General features: G+C 42.3%; 1 protein-coding gene across 1 annotated transcript in view; it reads right to left on the bottom strand.

The window, feature by feature from the left end:
* Positions 1–21,448, bottom strand: part of MRPS27 (mitochondrial ribosomal protein S27) — a 113,788-nt gene that overhangs the window by 84,009 nt on the left and 8,331 nt on the right. The window contains exon 3 of the mRNA XM_088443697.1: positions 9,215–9,285. Within this exon, the coding sequence (XP_088299823.1) occupies positions 9,215–9,285 (71 nt within the window). The remainder of the gene's footprint in view (positions 1–9,214; positions 9,286–21,448) is intronic.

The following is a 21,448-nucleotide window of genomic DNA, read 5'->3' as shown; positions in this document are numbered from 1 at the left end:
AAGCATAATAAAATATTGCTTAGTGCTTATTTCACCCCCAAACTAAAATTCCTCACAGGCAATTCTACCGACTCCAATTGTTTCAAGTGTAAACAACCCGATTCGGATCTAAGGCATTGTTGTGGTCCTGTGTGGAGGTACAGAGGTTCTGGTCACTAGTTCAACACATATATCCACTACGCTGGGAATTAGCTTTGAATTAACACCTGAGTGGGCTATGTGGGATATTATGCCAACGTCTGGATCGTCTTCCCTCTAAAGGTGCCTGTCAGCTATTGGCAAAGATCACAGCAGCTGCAAAGAAAACTATTCTCTCTCAATGGATCTCTGCTGATACTCTCACTCTTATATCATATTTGTTCTATATGGACTGGTTAAAATTCTCTCTAAATAAAGATAAAGGGGCAGTTTTTTTACCATTTGGCTCCCCTATGTTCACACATTGTCCTCTCAGGTCAAAGATACGCTCCATACTGCAGTCCAACTTACAGCTTGGTATAATGAAAAAATTTTGTCTTTGTTCTCCCCCCCCCCCCTTTTACATTTTTTTTATATATATAATTTGCTGTTATTCTGTCTCCACTGCTGTGTTATTTCTGTTTGACTTTGCCGGCCTTATCGTGCCTGGTTTGTGATTTTGTGACTCTACATTCTCCATGGACTCTGGGCCTGCTTCAGATACAGACGCTCTGAAAGAGCGCTCGCTCTGAATCAGGGCATTTTTTTTTTCATTTTTGGAGCAGCCTCTTGGCCGCTCGCATAGCTGTGGGTGACCCACAGCTATAGCAAGCGGCCAGGTTGATGGTCGCGATGGTCAAGACCATCACGACCATTAGGCTTGCGACGAGACCCTTGTGGTAGGGTCTTGTGGCCGCAAGCCCCAGAGAGCATCTGGCTCTAATAGAGCCGGAAGCTCTCCCACTGACTGCCCACAAACGGCAGGCGTTTGCTTGGGAGCGCCTCAGTTTGTGAAGCCACCCCCCGGCCACACCTACCAAACGGGGCAAGCTGTCAATCACCCTTTGGTGCTAGACCCGGAGCGACAGAGCACCCGTTGCCAGCCGGGTCTCGAACATGCGCACGACGGAGCCGGCTCCGTCGTGCGCATGCCCAGTGGGCAAACATCGACCCGGTTGCGAGTGCTCAGCACTTGCGACCGGGTCTGAATCAGGCCCTGTTTTGTTTTGTATTATCTCTATGTCTACCTTTTGATGTCATGTTACTTCTTGACTGCTATATTGTATTGTTTATTGCAGTCTTACAATAAACTATGATAAAAAAAAAACAAATAGACTGGAAGCAGCCTGGTAGGACTACAAGAACGATAAAATTTCGAGTCTGAAACACTTATTTTGGCTGACGGCTAAATCAGTTATTATGGGTGAGATCATCCCATATGTCTCTGCTACCAGCAAGAAATATGCAGCACAGTATCTTGAATTCCCATCAACCCTGACAGTGGCCTTTATCTCAGCTAAGACTCATTTTAAAAAGTTCATTTGGAAACTGGGTGAAAGATATCTCTTTTCAATCAGTTATCGTTTCCATAAATTCAGCAATAAACTTGGAAAACTTCTCACCAACCTCCTTAATGGCTCTCGCACTCCTATGGTAACTCATCTACTAAAAACTCCTCAGAGTTCTCTTACCTTCTCCAATGTTGAAATAGTTGAAACAATTAGATCCTTTTACGTTGACCTCTATTCTTCTGCTTCCCTGCTTCTCCAGAAACTTCCCTCCCCTAAGCCTTTTGGGAAGCTCTGCCTTGTCCTAAAATCACGCCTGAAACGGCTCAGATCTCACAACTCTGATAACTCTAGAAGAGGTACAGTATGCAGTGCGCCTTCTCAAGGGCGACAAAGCCCTGTGTCCAGATGGCTATACCGGGGACTTTTACAAGATACTTCTCCCACGAATGGGTGATTCTCTGGGATTGGCGCTTAATTGTTTACTTAATTCGGAATCCATACCTCCCCATTTTAATTCTGCATTCTAGAAAATTATCCCAAAGCATGGAAGAGATATCTCCCTCCCGGGCTCATTTTGCCCCATTTCCTTGCTAAATTTACAAACTACTCACTAAAATCCTGGCTGAACGTATGAAAATTATGATTCCCAGCATAATCATTCTGACCAAACAGGTTTTATATGGGGCCATCATTCTGAAGTTAACATGAGGCGGGTCATTTCAGCTATACATGACTCTACCTCCTCTATACCCCACAGACAAATGTAATTCTTTATGTAGATGCCCAAAAGGCGTTCGATTTAGTCGAATGGGATCATCCTTATCCGTTTTGGATTTCCAGAGTCATTTATCGATGTTTTAAAAAGACTATATTTCCTCTCAAACTCAAGCTTCCTGTAAAGGATTTCTTTCCACCCCAATCACTATTCACAAAAGGGACAAGGCAGGGTTGCCCCCCCTCTCATTTTCTGTAGCTCGAGAACCCCTGGCGATAGCATTGCAGGCTTCACATCTCTTTCAGGGTATCAGAATTGGCGATGTTGATTTCAAAATTGCCCTGTTCGCAGATTACATGCTTTTATTGTTTGTTTCAAGTCCGAGAAAAGACGATTTTACTGCGCTTAAAGGTTGCCCAATTTAAATTATAATAATATTCTGAACATTAAAGATAAATGTCTTAAATAGATGGTATAATAAGGAATAAAACTAATAAAATAAAAAACAAAATCTGTTAATAATAAATAATGTAAATAGTATTTGTTTCAAATCCGGACTCCTCAATACCAGAAATTCTACGCTTACTTAATTCCTTTGGTCAGAAAGCTGGCTACCATATTAACATCACTAAGTCAGAACTATTATACCTTAACAAAAATAGATCTACTTGTCTAATGCCTACTTCTCAGTCTTTACATTCCGAATCGCCTCCACTAAAATTACTTACCGAGATGTTCAGATTACAGCGGATCTCTCTAAGTTATATGAGGAAAACTTTTCCCCTATGATTGCCAAATTACAACAATATTAGATAACTGGAAACTTCTCCCACTTTCCATTTTAGGTCGAATTCTTAAGAGCATTATTTTCCCGAAAATATTTTATTTGATGCAAATGCTGCCAATATGCCTGTCCAAAAGACATGTTGCTCATTTACACTAGGTAATGACAAGCTTTATTTGGCGATCAAAAAAGCCTAAAATTGCTCTGAATAAACTTATAACACCTAGAAAGACGGGAGGTATAGGAGTTCCTGATTTAGCCTCTAATTCACTTTCAGCCTTTTTCAGATACGTTCTTGACTGGCTGCTAGATAGAGATGTATTCACAGACCCTAGGTTGGATGGGCTTTGTTCTACCCATTCTCCACAGACGCCTTATTACATTCTACAACCTCTGATATCCCCCGATACATTCTTCGGAATCCTTTATTTCATGATATTTATTATTCATGGCTTTGTCTGAATAAGAAATTTCAGAGAAATCCATTATTAACTTCTCGTATTCCTTTCTGGGGCAACCCTGCATTTCCTCCATCCCTCACTAACACAAACATCCTTCTTTGGAGAGAGAAAGGATTAACGGATTCATCCAAGGTATTTGACCCTGAAGGAAAACCTTACCTATTCTCCGATATCATGGAGAAATATAACCTGCCCCAATCTCATTTTTACATCTTCTTGCAAATGAGACATTACATTTCCTCACTCCACTCAACAAAGACACACACACCTCTACAATTCCCGATCCTATACAATCAGTAATAAGCCTTTATGAACAGGTCAATTATCGCATCAAATATATATACTTACCACCAACAGAAGCTATATCCGGGTCCAGTAGAGATAGGATAGTCTCACAGTGGCAGAAGGATTTACCATCTCCTACCTGCCCAGAACAACTATTTAAGCACTATGATCTACAAAGAGAATCCTTGGATCTTCCTACCTCTAGGAAGTCCATTTATGCACACTGCAAAGGGCGTATATCTCGCCAGCTCAGTATGCCCACTTTAATTCCACTGAAGAATCCCCCAAATGCCACTGTGTACCTGCATCCTTTTTCCACTGTATCTTGGGAGTGTCGAAAGATTAAATGATTCTGGAACAAAGTTATAGCTTTCCTCAATGATCTTTTATTGATCAATGTGTCCCCAAACCCTCTGGCATGTTTATGTGCTAATTTTTCCAGGTGGAATTTGAGTCCCTCCCAAACCTCTGCAATCCCGATTATTACTATGTTAATTGTGGTATCGAAGAAAATTATTTTGACAGAGAGATCTACTCCTTCACTCACAGAAGTTAAAGTGAAAATGCTCCAATTTCTATATTATGAGGAAACCTGCCCAGCCGAATGTGGACAACGGTATAATGGGTTTTTATAGAAAATAGGGTGTATATATTGAAAATTTAGATCAGGCCACTCAAACTCAGATTAAAATCTTCAACACCATGAACTGGTATTTGCATAGACAACTATTGGTGGAATCATAACTCCTATTATTTCTCATATGAATGCTTTCTATAATACAGACAATATCTTCGTGTTCATATTGCTAATCTGTTTTTAATTTAATTTATCTCCTCATCCCTCTTACCCTTCGTGTGTTTTCCTTCCCTCTCTCAGTCTGTCTCCCCCTCCCCCCACCATTTTATATTTCTTTATATTTATATATTCCTTAAAGGTTTAATGCTGAAGATTGCCTGTTTGCATTCTGCTCTGTACTAACATAACATCCTTTTTATATATAAGACCACACCTCATGACCTTATGTATGGTCTCTCAATATCGGTTTATATAGTTAAGTGGTCGTACTCTTGTATTGTACAAATTCAAACAGACATATTGCTTATATTGATAAATATGTTCTGTCTTTTTCTCTCTTCATATATATGAAAACATGAATGAAATTGACAACCACGAGAGAAGTCATTTGTTTTTATTCCATCTATTCATGGCCCAGCACCACTGGGTTTTAAACATCTTTATTTATATTGTTTATTGCTGTATTTTATTTTATTTTTTTATTCAATTAAAAGATTTGAGCAACAAATAAATAATTAAGTACTGGGGGAGATATAACTCAGTTATGAGTGAACCGAGATATACCTCTCCCTATGGACATGCAGAAAGACCACACAAAAAAACACGTTTCACCTGTCAAGGGAGGCTTGGTCACATTCAGGTCTGAATGTGACCAAGTCTCCTCCATTGACAGGTGAAATACGCATCATTCCAGTTGAGTCAGGGTCAGACACCTCCAGGCTACCAACGGCGATAACAACCAGATTTTCACTACTTTGGACACTCTCAGGTACTTCCTCAGGTGCTCGCTCATCTAATACTACAACAAACAGCATTAACTGCAGATCCTGCGGTGCTGGTTATTACAACTTTATGAAATTCTCAGTTTATGTATGCTTGTTCCTTATGTAGGGATTAAACCAAGGTACTTATTATCATCTATAAAACACACTATTTCATCTTGAGAAACCGTAACTTTTGCAGCTTATAACATGTACAAGATAGACCATATTTACCATTTGTATGTACTTAGAAATGTTGTATATTTTTGCTCCTTAACTGTATTTCTATAATCAGAAATATGCCGTCTCTGGCAGCCTTACATCTGATGTTCTAATTTATAAATATATATAGTCAGTTTATTTATGAAGCTTTATTTTGCCTTAATACCTGTAATTTACCAATATGACAATATATACTCCTAAAAACTCTATCTTATGAATAACTCCCTGGTAAATTATTATATTTTTGTATTGTCTTTCTGTGTTATATCTCCCCCAGTAATTTAACATTAATAATTAAGATTTATACTTTTAATATTTTCATATGTTCTTTTAACATTTTTTCTCTTAAGATTTTTCTGTTTTTTTTTTAGCCTTTCGCAAAAAACTCTCGGCCAAGCTTTCAAATCACCACAGCAAATATCTTCATGTTAGTTAACAATGTTTCCATTGTTCATGTCAGGGGTCTTCAACCTTTGGCCCTCCAGCTGCTGTGGAACTACACATCCCAGCATGCCCTGCCACCGTTTTCATATAACAGCATGCTAAAACTGTGGCATGGCATCCTGGGATCTGTAGTTCCACAACAGCTGTAGGGCCAAAGGTTGAAGACTCCTGGTTTATGTACTAACAGGATGTTACTAGCCACTGTCACGGCTCTCCTCCATCGCGGGTCCCAGTCATTGCTAGGCGGCTGGTACGCCACACAAGCTCCCTTATCTGGTGGTCCCAGTGGTTGCTAGGCTACCAGAACTCTTTGCAGTCACAGTGCCTTCTGGTCCTGGTTTTGTTATTGCTAAGTGCAGCCCAGCAGCTGCAATTCATATGTTAAAGTGCTGATTAGTTTTCAGTGCTGTTAAAAGGCAGTCAGTTCCACACTTCCAGGCCAGTGAAAGTTCTTCTTGGAGCCTTGTAATTCGGTCCCTGTTCGTGGTTGCTGTTCCTGATATTCTAGCTGTCTTCCTGAAGGATTTACTCAGCTTGTGTTTCACTTCTGTGCATTACCTCTGCTGATATACACGCCTTAGTAAACTGCTGTGTGACCTGTGCATTCATTATCTGCTGAGCAATCCATCAGTGCCTTGCCAGAATCACTGTTTTGAAAAAACAAAATTCTGACCCTAACTCTCTCTCAAATTACCGTCCTATCTCCCAGCTACCTTGCCCCTCCAAGCTACTTGAGAGACTTGCCTACACTCGCCTCACACAATTTCTTAACACCCACAACTTATTGGATCACCTTCAGTCAGGCTTTCGTTCCCAACACTCCACTGAGACAGCACTGGCTAAAGTAGTAAATGATCTGGTCACTGCCAAGGCTAAAGGCCATTATTCACTTCTAATTTTCTAGATCTCTCAGCTGCCTTTGACACTGTTGACCACTGACTTCTCATACAAACACTACAATCCATAGGTCTTCAAGACACAGCCCTTTCTTGGTTCTCATCCTACCTATCTAATCGCTCTTTCACTGTTCGCTTTTCTGATTCTACCTCCACTTCGCTACCTCTATCAGTTGGAGTACCACAAGTATTCAGTATTAGGTCCCCTGCTTTTCTCAATATATACCACCTCTCTTGGCAAACTAATCAGCTCTTTTGGTTTTCAGTATCATCTGTACGCGGACGATACTCAAATTTACCTGTCTTCCCCAGATTTGCCACCATCTGTGCTGGTCCGTGTCACTGAATGTCTCTCTGCCATTTCATCTTGGATGTCATCTCGCCACCTCAAACTTAATATATCCAAAACAGAATTAATTATATTTCCACCAGCCAATAGCAGTTACCAACCTGATATCTCTATTACTGTTGACACCTCGACAATCTACCCCACCCCACAAGCTTGCTGCCTAGATGTGATCCTTGACTCTGAACTGTCTTTTGTTCCCCACATTCAATCTGTCTCTAAATCCTGTTACATACATCTAAGAAACATAGCCAAAATTCGATCATATCTTACGCAAGACACTGCAAAAACTCTTATACACGCACTCATAATTTCCCGCATTGACTATTGCAATAGTCTCCTTATTGGTCTTCCCCAAAACAGGCTCTCCCCACTACAATCCATTTTGAATGCAGCTGCGAGGTTGATCTCTCTCACCAAACGTTCAGTGTCTGCTGATCCACTCTGTCAGTCCCTCCATTGGCTGCCGGTCTTCTACCGTATTCAATTTAAAATACTTACACATAAAGCTATTAACCAAACCACACCAACATACATCTCTTCACTTATCTCAAAAAATCTTCCAACCCGACATCTCCGTTCTGCACAAGATCTGCGTCTCTCATCCCCGCGCATTACTTGTTCCCATGCACGGTTACAGGACTTTTTTCGGGCTGCACCCACCCTGTGGAATGCCCTCCCATGCACAATAAGACTTTCCACTAGTTTCCAAACATTCAAGCGTTCTCTGAAAACTCACCTCTTTAGACAAGCTTATCAGATTCCAGGACCGCCCACCTAACCTTTTATAGCTCCCTATCTAAGTCTCTTCTTATAGTAAACACCTATCACATCTTCTCTTTCTTCAATTGAACATCCTCCTAACCCTAGGCCAACTTTCCAGTGTGATTGGATTATACAGCCCACAAAGAATATCTGCAATTGGGCTGGACCAATTTGCAATAGCACCTCTCCTTGTGTATCAACACCTATTTCCCTATAGATTGTAAGCTTGCGAGCAGGGCCCTCTTACCCTTATGTATGTCATGTATATATGTCTTTTACAACCCAGTATAATGTTAATCTTGATTCAAATTGTAAAGCGCAACGGAATTTGCTGCGCTATATAAGAAACTGTTAATAAATAAATAATAAATAAATACCACTGCATTTCTATAATGGGTTGCTGTGCTATGCTGCTGCAACATAGTGACTGTGTTTAACTGTTGCTATTGCATTAAGAACTGTGGTGCAGATCCGAGTGTACTATTACTTGCATTCCACCTGTGGTTAAATACTGTGCTGCACTTCAAGAATTGCATTACTCTACATGATGTCCATATCCTTTGTCTGCATATTATTGCTACTACCTGTTCCAGTGTATTGGACAAAACTAGTGTCAGTACTTCAGTTAACTGTGTTGTTGCCATATTACTGTTGCTTATACAGTACTACTCCAGGTATTACCTAGTGATCTCCTGTCTGTTCCATAAGACCCTACTGTTCGGGGCTTTAGGACCTGGCGGTCACCTAAGTACCAATGTGTGCATCTAACACTAAGGGAACAGCGGGTGGTTGTTATAGGCACAAGACCCTCCATAGAGGGACTCTAGGGGTATTATGTAATAGTGCAGGAGTTTCATAGCACAGGATCCACATATAGTTCACGTTCTAGCAATTTATTGTCCATTTTGGACTGAGCTTATTACAGTGTTACAAGGAATAATGGTATTTTCTGAAAATTCTACTTCCGTGGAAAAAAAAAACAAGGTCTAGTTTGTGTGGATACTGCATAAACAACTTACTGATACTGATGGCGCAATGTGACCAACCCGAAAAGAGTCAAAATAGGCTCAGCACAGAGGTGAAAAAACCCTCATAGGCAAAAGGGTTAATATAACTGCAGTTTGATAAATTCATGTTACAGGTTAGTAAAGTCAACATTTATTGTAATTTTATCTTTATAAAGCACTGGCATATTTATGCTATAAAAACTTTTTTTGTTTGAACACTAACATTTGATGTTACTTAAACATCAACAGTAGAATTTTCTCACCCGTTCCATAATAAGGGTGCTCACTGGAATCTTTCGATCGTAGCATTTTTCCATATGCGTTCCTAGATCACCTTTAAAGAAATACATTTTATATTAAAATATTTCTTCAATGTACAAATACAATAAGATGCAAGTTTAACTGCTCTCAGATTTCCCTTCCCAACCATTATGAATCCCATGTGAAATTACAATTAATAAAAAATCAAAACCAGGTGTACAGTACCTACCTTTCTATCTTGCAGGCTACTAATTGTTCAGCATCAGATCTAGAGAATATTCTTGACACACAACAGAACCAAATTATGTACCAACTAAACAGGGCAGTCTCCTTCCGGGGCCCCTCCTCTCTAGCCGGCGGCGCACTGAGTAGACTCTGGCAACCATTTTTCCAGAGATTCTTCTTCTGCACATGTGCAAGTTTTCGGGAAAATGGCTGCCACATCACGCGATTTGTCCAGCGCTTCAGCTGCATATGTGGGACTCCGGAGAGGCAAGTATTAAAGAAAGTGGGTGCAGGGTGTGGGCTCCCCTTGAGCCAGGGGTCGACTAGGTGTTGCTGAGGTGTTATTTGTTCCATTGCTTTGCATAGGGGCCCTGTTGCACGAGTGGCCCATGTGGCCAGCAGCACCATACAGACTAGTGGCAGCAGCACCATCACCCACCACTCTCACCAGTGTGCACAGACTGCTACAGATGTGTCCGCACACATCTATCCTCCATGCGCTACAAGTCGCATTACACATAACGCATGAGTGCCATGTTACTCGGTAACGCCGAGTGTCTTTTCATGCGACTTTGTACCTTCAGATGCATCTTATTCGCGCAGTGGTGCCAATAGAACACACAAGCAGCTTCTACTGATTAAAATTATATGCGAAATGTCATTCCCAGTTCAGTCCAATGTTACAATACAACCAGGGTAATCCCATGTAATGGACTGCGGTAATAGATGGACATAAAGTAAAGATAAGATCCAGTGCTGTATAGGTCATCCCACTTCTGCTTTTCAGTGTTGTGCCATGCATTTAACACTGAGAGAGTGGGGGACCATGCGCTGGGCTGAAAGAGATTAGTAGAAGGAGACCACAACATAGGAGGTACGTGACCGGCTAAACTGATACACAAGGCAGTGCAGAGCGTCAGCGCCACTTACCCCTGCGGCGTCAAATTCTCTGTAGCAGAAAACAGTAGGTTGGAGATATGCCCATGAGAGAGCAGAGTGTTCATCTGGTAAGGGTCCAGCAGGGGTCACATTAGCGCCTCCACAGGACCCAGAATTAGGATTGCTTCTGATGCGAGTTTCGCCTGTAGCTTGTTCACAGTTCAGCCTGGTGGCGAGTACACCAGGTTGTGTCTATATGTGTGGAGGAGCCAATCAGTTCAATGCTAAGTTGAATGACAGAGTCTCAAACCAATGAAAATAGTACATGACGTACACAAAGGTCAGTCCCTATTTATTTGGCAGACATATCTAAGCCATTCATGCATGTCTATTAGCCAGTAAGTATTCCATCATATATGGATATGTAATAAATTGACCAGCAGTTTCGCTAAGATATATAGGAATAGTATATCATACAGTGGTGCTTGAAAGTTTGTGAACCCTTCAGAATTTTCCATATTTCTGCCGAAATGTGGCCTAAAACTACCTCAGATTTTCACACAAGTCCTAGAAGTAGATAAAGAGAACAAAATCAAACACATTACAAAAAAAATAGCACATATCTGTGAATGGCAAAAGTATGTGAACCTTTAGGCTTAGCAGATATTTTGAAGATGAAATTAGTCAGGTATTTTCTAACTATGGGATGACAATCAGGTGTGAGTGGACAACCTGTCTTTTTGAAATAACAGGGATCTATCAAAGTCTGATGTTCACAACACAAGTTTTGTGGAAGTGTATCATGCCACAAACAAAGGAAATTTCTGGAGGACCTCAGAAGAAGAGTTGTTGATACTTATCAGGCTGGGAAAGGTTACAAAACAATATCTATCTGCACCAGACAGATTGTGTACAAATGGAGGAAATTCCCGACCATTATTACCCTTCCCAGTAGTGGTCGACCAACAAAGATCACGCCAAGAGCAAGGCATCTAATAGTTGGCAAGGTCACAAAGGAACCCAAGGTAACCTAAGTAACTGAAGCCCTTTTTCACATTAACTAATGTAAATGTTCATGAGGCAACCATCAGGAAGACACTGAACAACAATAGTGTGCATGGCAGGATTTCAGGGAGAAAGCCGCTGCTCTCCAAAAAGAACATTGCTGCTCATCTGCAGTTTGCTAAAGATCACCTGGAGAAACCAGAAGACTATTGGAACAATGTTTTGTGAAAAAATGAGTCCAAAATAGAGGTTTTTAGTTTAAATGCGAAGCATTATATTTGGAGAAAGGAGAACACTGCATTCCAGCATAAAAACCACATATCATCCGTGAAACACGGTGGTAGTGGTGGTATCATGGTTTGGGCCTATTTTACTGCATCTGGCCAAGGATGACTTGCCATCATTGATGGAACAATGCATTCTGAATTATACAAGAATATTCTAAAGGAAAATAGCAGGACATCTGTCCATGAGATGCATCTCAAGAGAACGTGGGTCATGCAGCAAGACAACGCCCCAAAGCACGCAAGTCATTCGACCAAAGAATGGTTAATGAAGAATAAATTTCAAGGTTTGGAATGGCCAAGTCAAAGTCCTAACTTTAATCCAAACTAAATGTTATGGAAGGACCTGAAGCGAGCAGTTCATGGGAGGAAACCCACCAACATAACAGAGTTGAAGCTGTTTTGTAGAGAGGAATGGGGTAAAATTCCTCCAAGCCGATGTTCAGGACCAAACATCAATTACCGGAAACATTTAGAAGCAGTTATTGCTGCACAAAGTGTTCATATATCAAATACTTAAAGCAAAGGTTCACATACTTTTGACACTCACATATGTAATATTGGATAATTGGATAATTATATTGGATAATTTTCCTCAATAAAAAAAATGAGCACATCTAATTTTTTTTGTTTGATATGTTTCTCTTTGTCTACTTTTAGGACAAATTTCATCAGAAATATAGAAAATTCTGAAGGGTTCACAAATTATGTAAACATAGGAGGAAGATAATCATTAATCATAATGATGCATATATAGTGTCTAAAATAAATTCACCATGTGGTTACTTGATAGTCACATTAGTATTGAAACTATATACAGGAAAAATTTACATTACATGGATAGGAAAGTTATTTAATAATACAAGAATAAATCATTGATCATCATTTCATAAGGAAAATGAGAAGTTTATTAAGGAGGAGCTAGATATAATATCACAATTAAAACCAGAAAAATTAGATTATCTACAATAAAAAAAATATATACACACACACATATATATATTTTTTTAGTAATAATAATATATAATAGTATAGTAAGCGCCTTGAGTATGTGCAGAAATTCGTGTTCTATTAGTATTATAAAAGATATCAATAGATACCTGCTTGCATGAAAATATCCAAAATTATCGCCAGGATAGGTATTAAAGTGAAAAAGAATTAATAAATAATACAAATGTGAGTCAAGTGGATTCCTAGTAAAAAAATGATATACAACTTAAAAAAATAGTATATCCAGTCGATGAGAAATTATGTGGACAGAAAGGCCCCAAAGTTAATAAATTAATTCATCCCCTCTGGCGCTAAGGCTCCCTGATTAAAAGGCCACTCACTTTCTCTTCCGAGGAGAGAATTGGTAGGGTTACCACCTCTTATACCAAGATTAACTATTTCCAATCCACATACTGTAAACAGGTGGGAACACACCTAGCAGATATATCTGCAGATTGAGTGATCTGCAGATATATCTGTAGATGATGGTCGTTCATATACACTGAACGACCATCATCTTCCAGGCAGCAGCGGGTTCCGTTGGCCGGGACCCTCCCCACGCTTGCATGTGTAAGGGTGATCCGCTGATCGCCCGTACACACTTGTCCATATGTCCATAGGCTGTGCAGCACAGCCAGTGCGATATGTCTATGAACGACGTCGTTCATAGACATATTGCTGGTACACACTGGCCAATGGGCACTAGATATATTGGCCAATCAATTGATCAGCCAATATATCGGTCAGTGTGTACCCAGCGCAAGATCTTCCTGCTTATAAGAGTGTTTCACAAAAAAATGGCGAGCAACTGTAGAAAGCCATTTCATCTTTTGATGGTTCATTGTTGCTCTGTGAATTGTTCCAATATGTTCCAGCGGTCTTTGTTTCAATGACCATGTGGTCATACCCACATACAGATTGGTCCTCATACATCTAGCCTCTTCTAGTTGCGCCAAGCCGTGGTGTGACTCGTTAGCGCCGAGTGTCTTTTGTGCGACCTTTTATCTTCTGAATCACACAGCGATGTGAATACCTACATGTTAAATAACCTCTGATACAAGTAGATGGTTCTATGGGACTGATATAGCAATTTATTTAAGAAAAAATTTGTATCTGGCATTCGATCTTGTGAGGAAATACAGTGGATTAAATCAAAGGTGCAGAGAAATTATTGTGTATTTGATCCACCTGATGCAGTTTGGACTTGCAGTAACACAGAGGATTTTTTATTCATCTACCTGCTAAACAGAAAGCTGTATTAACTCTGAATAAATAAAATAAGCAATAGTGGAGAAAATACCATTTATTAAAGCTACAGAGCATCTATATATAGAATATAAGCCAAGTGTATTCATACAGGAAGGAGTATGGAGGACTGAAATGTAAATTGCAATTAGTGATTGAATCTATTGTGTACAGCTATATTGGTGCATTTTTTACTTATTTTTTTTTTAATGTGATCTTTTTATTGTTGTTCATATCTATGGCCATAGTCTTTTTATAATCAATAAATATATTGAAATTATTCATCAAAGTGGGATTAATTCATCCAACCAGCAGCGCTTCCAATATATTTTATATACAGTCTGGGATTTATTCTTAAGGCACACATCCACTAGACGACAAGCAAAAGACTGCACGATTACGACATTGTAATCGTGCAGTCGTTTGTCTGTCTGTGATGAGTCTACACAGAACGAGCAGTCGTTCAGTGAAGGCACATCATTCATCAGCAAACATGTTGAACCTGACGATATTGTCAGGTTCAGGTTGTACAACACATTTCTACGATGACAGAGGTTTAAACGACCAGCAATTTGCCAACGATTTTCAAACGATTATCGAACGATCACCATATCATAATCGTTCAATTTAATAGTCTAGTGGATGTGTGCCTTTAGGGGTGTGGCAATCACCTCCAATAGGAAGCTGCAGCAGTTATTGGTTAAAGATCAAGCGATATCCATATTTTAGTGGGAGCCAGGGCAGGGGCTGGCTGGCAACTTTTAGCCTGGGGGGCAAGTCCAGGACACTGGCCCATAAACAACGGCTTATCCTGAATTAGAGATTGCGAGGTCTCGCGTGCAGACCGACCGCGAGAGCGTGTCCTAATCAATGGCTCAAATAGGGGTGTTAGTTTCAATACATACACTAAATATAACATTATAAAAGAAAAATAAAATGGTGGATATTAATCATAAATAGAGACAACATGGGGACCTGTCAGGGCCGATGCTGGGTGCCCCCCTGCAAACTATAAATTTGCGCCCTCCTACAAATGCGACAGACAGTGGATGACGCTGGGGAGAGGCAGTGGGTGACAGTCAATAGGTGACAGGCGGGGGGTGACACTGGAAAGAGGCGGGGGGTGACACTGGAAAGAGGCAGTGGGTGACACTGGAAAGAGGCAGTGGGTGACACTGGGGAGGGATTAGAGGGTGACAGAGAGGGAAACAGAGAAAGGGAGTGGGTGATGAGAAGCAAACAGTAGTCTTCACACCACACCGCTTCACACCACAGGGGGCAGAGAGGCAGTCGGCAACATAAACACTAAACTCAGTTGCAGCAAGCAAGGAGAGCGCCTCTCTAGCATGGCGCCTCCCTGCAATGCATGCTTTGGGTTTGCGCCGGCCCTGGGACCGGCCCAGCGTGGACCGGCCCGGGGGGCAGATGGCACCCTGCCCCCCGGCCCAGCCCGCCACTGCGCCAGGGTGTGTTTCTCTGTTCTGAATATAAAATGGTCAAGTCTCATCTGACTTGGGAACGTGTGTGTGTGTGTGTGTGTGTGTGTGTGTGTGTGTGTGTGTGTGTGTGTGTGTGTGTGTGTGTGTGTGTGTGTGTGTGTGTGTGTGTGTGTGTGTGTTAACTGAATGATGAGCATCTAGCTGGGCTTAGGGTCAGCCCGTAACTGGCAATCTTTACTTGTGTAGGGTTTCAAAAGGAGGTAAGAGCTTGATAAATGCTTCAAGTTTGTATGGGAATATGTACTAAGCTCCGGAAAGTGATAATTGGAAAGTGATTAAATACCAGCCACTCAGCTCCTATCTGTCATGTTACAGGTTGTGTTTGAAAAATGATAGGAGCTGATTGGTTGGTACTTTATCACTTTCCAGAGCTTAGTACATCTGCCCCTATGTAAGCTGTTCACACAGGCAGCAATTAAAAATGTGATATAGACAGAGGCAAGAAAATAGCATTCCAAACCAAACTTGTCCAAAACAAGCCATACGATCTTCCCACAGCTGCATCTTCTGTGATGACATTCTGTATTCTCTCAAACAATCCTACTTAGCCTTGTGAAATATGAATTTTATCATCCATACTGTACTTGTGTTTTAGGTCACAAGCATTTGGGCGTTTCCGTGTTAACCAAGTCTCCTAGTTAACTCCTAAAATCCTCAGAATCTATAGTATGGTTATTAATTCTAAAACAATTTAAAGAGCAATGCTATACAGCGGTTTCTCTGCAGTAAGGCCATTGAAATCACTGTTCAAGATGCCATCATACCGCAGCCTCTCAGTGTGTTATGCACACAGACAGCAAGGACAAACCTCACTGTATTCACAACATTGAGATGGATTCCAGACATGATCTTGCATTAAGTGAGCTAGTAAGAGAGAAATGGCCAACAGCAATGAGACAGATGGAAGAGGAGCAGGAAGTGCATATCCCATTCATAACTCACATAAAAATTACATCCATCTGTTCCTTCCTTCAAAATGGTAATGAAACCATAATTTGTTTTCAAAGCGGTCATAGACTCCGACCATTCATGGCCACGATCACCCTAATCAGGAAGAAACTTCCAAATTATACTTCAGTCTGGTATTAGGTTTAAGGAAATGCACACGGTTCATCCTTTACTTACACCAGAGAATACAGAATTACACCCAGTGTTACTTACTAGCATTGCCCAATAGTTTCTCTCCCTCAGTCACATGTGACGAAAGATAAGGGGTACTTGTATTATCACTAAATTACATTGTATACAGCAGTGATGGACAGCTCTGAGCTCCCAATCGGACTTAGGGCTACATATATCAATTATCGGGTATTAATCCCAGTAATTGGTAAAGTTCTTCGACACCACAAATTAAAGTGTTCCTACTAGAATGCTATAAGTATATACAGTACAGGAAAATGCCCTCTTAACCATTTGCTGGCTGGCTGCGGTAGATCTACCTTTGTTAAGGTACCCATCCACTAGACCAGGGGTTCCCAAACTTTTTTGAATCACGGCACCCTAGAGTATCAGCATTGTTCTCATGGCACCCCTAAGTCACAAGTTTGTTATTGAGAAATTCAGAAAAAAAATGTAATGAAGTAGTAAAGTGAAGTCCTTGGGTTCAGTTATATAGTGGTCAGGGCCGGTTCTAGACATTGTGGAGCTTAGGGCGAAAGTTCACATTTGCACCCCCCCCCCCAAAAAAAAAGAAATAACCTTTTCTAGATGGCGTTCCTCTGCGCTCGCTGAAAGCGCACACGCTTCCGGAAAGGGTGGCGTGTCCTTGCTGAACATCCCACTGAGGGACGTGCCTTACACAGTAATGCCCTTTATAACACATTATGCCACACGCAGTAATACCCTTTATAACACATTATGCCACACTCAGTAATGCCCTTTGTAACACATTATGCCACATGCAGTAATGCCCTTTATAACACATTATGCCACATGCAGTAATGCCCTTTATAACACATTATGCCACATGCAGTAATGGCCTTTCTAACACATTATGCCACACGCAGTAATGGCCTTTCTAACACATTATGCCACATGCAGTAATGGCCTTTATAACACATTATGCCACATGCAGTAATGGCCTTTATAACACATTATGCCATATGCAGTAAGAACCTGTATAACACATTATGCCACACGCAGTAATGCCCTGTATAATACATTGTGCCACACACAGTAATTCCCTTTATAATACAGTGGGCCTGATTCAGACCCACTCGCGAGCGGCTGTCCGCTCGCAAGTGGGTCGATGTTATGGACTGAGCATGCGCACGACGGAGGGAGCTCCGTCGTGCGCATGCGCCAGACGCGACGAGCGAAGGAAAGTCCTTCGCTCGTTGTGTCCGATCAAAGGGGGCGTGCTGTCAATGTTGATTGACAGCACGCCCCCTTTGGTGGGTGTGCCGGGGGGCGTGCCTCCCTGACGGGGGCGTTCCCACGGGAACGCCTCCCGTCAAAAGCCGGCCCACTGACATCACTAGTGATGTCAGTGGGAGTGATTTTGGCTCTGATAGAGCCAAAATCACTCCGGAGCTTGCGGTTGAAAACCTCAACCGCAGGCTCCGGCTCGCAATTTCGATGGTCGCGATGGTCACGACCATCGCAATGCAAGCTCGTATAGCCTGTGGGTGGTGACCCACAGCTATACGAGCGTCCAGGAGGACGCTCCATTTTCATGGAGCCCGGCCCTCATTCAGAGCGTGCGCTCTGCTCAGAGCGTACGGCTCCGAATGAGGGCCAGTATCCCCAATTCAAATTCCGACACACATTAGTCCCTTATTCATGTTATGACACACAGTGGTGCCCCTTTTACACAAAGCCCAAATTAGTGCCCCTTATACACAAGGCCCACAGTAATAGTACCCCTAATACAATGCCCACAGTATTAGTGCCCCTTATAGATTGCCCACAGTAGTAGTGCCCATTTTACAATGCCCACAGCAGTGATGCCCCTTACACAATGGTTCAGTTAGTGGTGCCCCCCATGCAGTGCCCCCTATAGTAGTGCATGCAGTGGTAATGCCCCCTATAGTAGTGCCCACAGTAGTAATGTCCCCATTAGTTGTGCCCCCATTGGTAATGCCCCCAATAGTAGTAATCCCTCCTGTAGTAGTGCCCCCATTGGTAAAGCCCTCTATAGTAGTGTCCCCAGTTGTGTTTAACCCCCCTCCCCCAATCTACTGAGGCACCCTGTAGTAAACTTACCATAGGCAGTCTTCTTTCCCCGTCGGCAGGGTCTTCATTGTGGAGTGCAGAGAAGCAGTGCTGCCGGGAAGCTGGGACCTAGCGCCTCTTCAGACAGCCCGGCGACTGTGTCAGGATAATTACCGCAGAGGAGCAGGTCGGAACCCCCTATGTGATGTCACGTGTGCCGGCGCGGAGGAGGGGCTGAGACTGGATGCGGCATTGCTAAGCTGCCTCCACGTGACATCACTGCCCACCTGCTGCTGCATGCTGCTTGCCGCCCGCAGGATGCAGCCGCCGGGTCAGTCAACATCTGATGACTACCCAGCCACAGCAAGCAGCTACAGACAGTGTCTGACTGCTTTAAAAATTTACGGCAGCTAGCGGGGGGGTGCGGGGACCGTCCCATTTTTTTTTCTTTTCTGGGGACCTTTTTTTCTTCCTGGGCACTCACCGGCGCCCTCTAGGGGCCGGCGCCCCGGGTGAGTGCCCTGTTAGCCCACCCCTAGAACCGACACTGATAGTGGTGGACAGGTTTGCGCTTCTGTTTGTCCACATATTTACATTACATTGACCATAAAGAATTTGATTTGGTACTGGACCACCAAACTGAGGCACCCCTGCAAATGTCCCTAGGCACCGCGGCACAGTTTGGGAACCACTGCACTAGTCTATTAAGTTGAGCGTTTGAACGATAATGATCGTTCATAAATAGTTTGCAAAAATGTCTAAAACGACCAGCGATGCGCGTGCCCGCTGGTCGTTTAGACATCCATCATCGTTCAAACATGCTGGACAACCTGATGAGCATGTTTCCAGATGATTGATGAGCCTGCACTGAACGACTGCTCGTTCAGTGCAGGCTCATCACAGACTGACAAACGACTGCACGATTACAATGTCATAATCGTGCAGTCGTTTTCATGTCTGCTAGTGGATGGGCACCTTTAGACCTTGGCTGTCAGGCCACAAAAGAATCCCATAAAGGGGTAGGAACCAAATAATTAGGATCATCAGCACACTACGTTACAAATAAACGTGGCAGACTGAATGGGAAAGAAATAATATATATTTTTTTTCTTTTATGACATTTTGAAAGAAAAACAGATTTTATGCACACAGTAAAATCTAAAACACTGAATCAGATTAATTTAACACAGAAAACAATTTCTAAAGTAACAATGCCACCTGGTGGTCAAAGATATTGCACAGTGCAGAGGTAACACAAAAAAAAAATGGAAATACTAAAAGGAGCATATTTCTAAAGCTGGGCATACACTATGCAATTATCTGTCCGGCATCTGTCCAATCTGGCTGGTTGGAATTAAAATCTGGTAGTTATGGGAGCAAATGATAATCGACCAATTGATCACAAACACATGAAATACAGACAAAAATAATCAGACAAATTGGTTAAAATCAAACGAATTTAACCAATTTGAACAATCGTTTTTGTCCGTTTTCCATTGATTGGGACCATATGGTCAAAAGTCATTTGCTCCCATACACTACCAGGCTTTTATTCCAATCAGCCAGACTGGACAGATAATTGTATAGTGCATTGGTTATCAAACTCGGCCCTCAGGACCCCAAACAGGAAATGTTTCTCAGGTCACCTAGCAGGTGCACAGGTGTATTCATTGCTCACCAACACATTTTAAAAGATCCACAGGTGGAGCAAACTTGGGATTCCTTAAGCGTATTGTTTACAATCGCCTTTCTTTCCTCCCACTCTCTCCTCGACCCATTACAGTCTAGCTTCCGTACTCTCCACTCCATTGAAACTGCCTTCATGAAAGTCAGCAATGACATCCTTACTGCCAAATTCAAGGGCCACTACCCTCTGCTCATTCTCCTTAACCTCTCTGCTGCTTTTGACACTGTGGGCCAACGTCTCCTCCACCAAATCCTTCACTCCCTTTGTCTACGTGCCCTCTCCTGGCTGTCCTCCTACCTCTGACCATTCCTTCTTAGTCTCCTCTTATGACTCCTCTTCCACTAACAGTACGTGTTCCCCAAGGTTCTGTTCTTGGACCTCTCCTGTTCTCCCGCTATACATCCTCTCCAGGTGAACTCATCAGCTCTTTTGACCTCCAATATCATCTCTATATGGATGATACTCAAATCTACCTTTCCTCCCCTGACCTCTCCCCCTCTCTCCTCACTTGCATCTCCATCTGCCTCTCTGCTATCTCTTCCTGGAAGTCCTAACACTTTCTTAAACTTAACATGTCGAAGACTGAGTTGATCATCTTCCCATCCTCCCGCACAACCTCACTTCCAACAATTTTATTATCAATTGACGGCACAACTATCTCCTTTAGCCCCAAAGTGTGCAGTCTTGGCGGCATTCTGGACTCCTCCCACTCCTTCAAACCACACATACAGCATGTCTCGCAGTCCTGCCGTTTCCATCTCAAAAATATTCCAGGAACAGAACCTTTAGCACCCTGGATGTTACCAAAACCCTCATCCACTCACTGATCATTTCCCAATTGGGCTACTGTGACCACTCCTATCTGGCCTCACTGACTCCCATCTCTCTCCATTCCAATCTGAACTCAATGCTGCTACTCGGCTCATCTTCCTTTCCAAATGTTCTACATCTGCCTACCTTCTCCTACAAGCCCTACACTGGCTCCCCTTCAGAACCCAATGCAAGGTTCTTACACTTACTTACAAAGCCCTCAGCCAATCTTCGCCATGTACAGCTCTGTCCTCATCTCTCTTCACACTCCCACCTGCTCACTTCACTCAACAAATGCATGCCACCTCACCTGCCAACTGATTACTTCCTCCCACATCCAAGATTTTGCTCATGCTGCTCCCTACCTCTGGAACTCTCTTCCTCCAAGACTCTCCACAAATCTTCAAATGGGCTCAAGACCCACTATTTCATCAAAGCTTTCCAGCTCTCATCCACACC

This window comes from Taudactylus pleione, unplaced genomic scaffold (genome assembly GCF_031769625.1).
Source record: "Taudactylus pleione unplaced genomic scaffold, aTauple2 ptg000333l, whole genome shotgun sequence".
Classification (NCBI taxonomy): domain Eukaryota; kingdom Metazoa; phylum Chordata; class Amphibia; order Anura; family Myobatrachidae; genus Taudactylus; species Taudactylus pleione.
The sequence above is the reverse complement of the archived record's forward strand: the minus strand, read 5'-3'. Positions and strand labels throughout refer to the sequence as shown.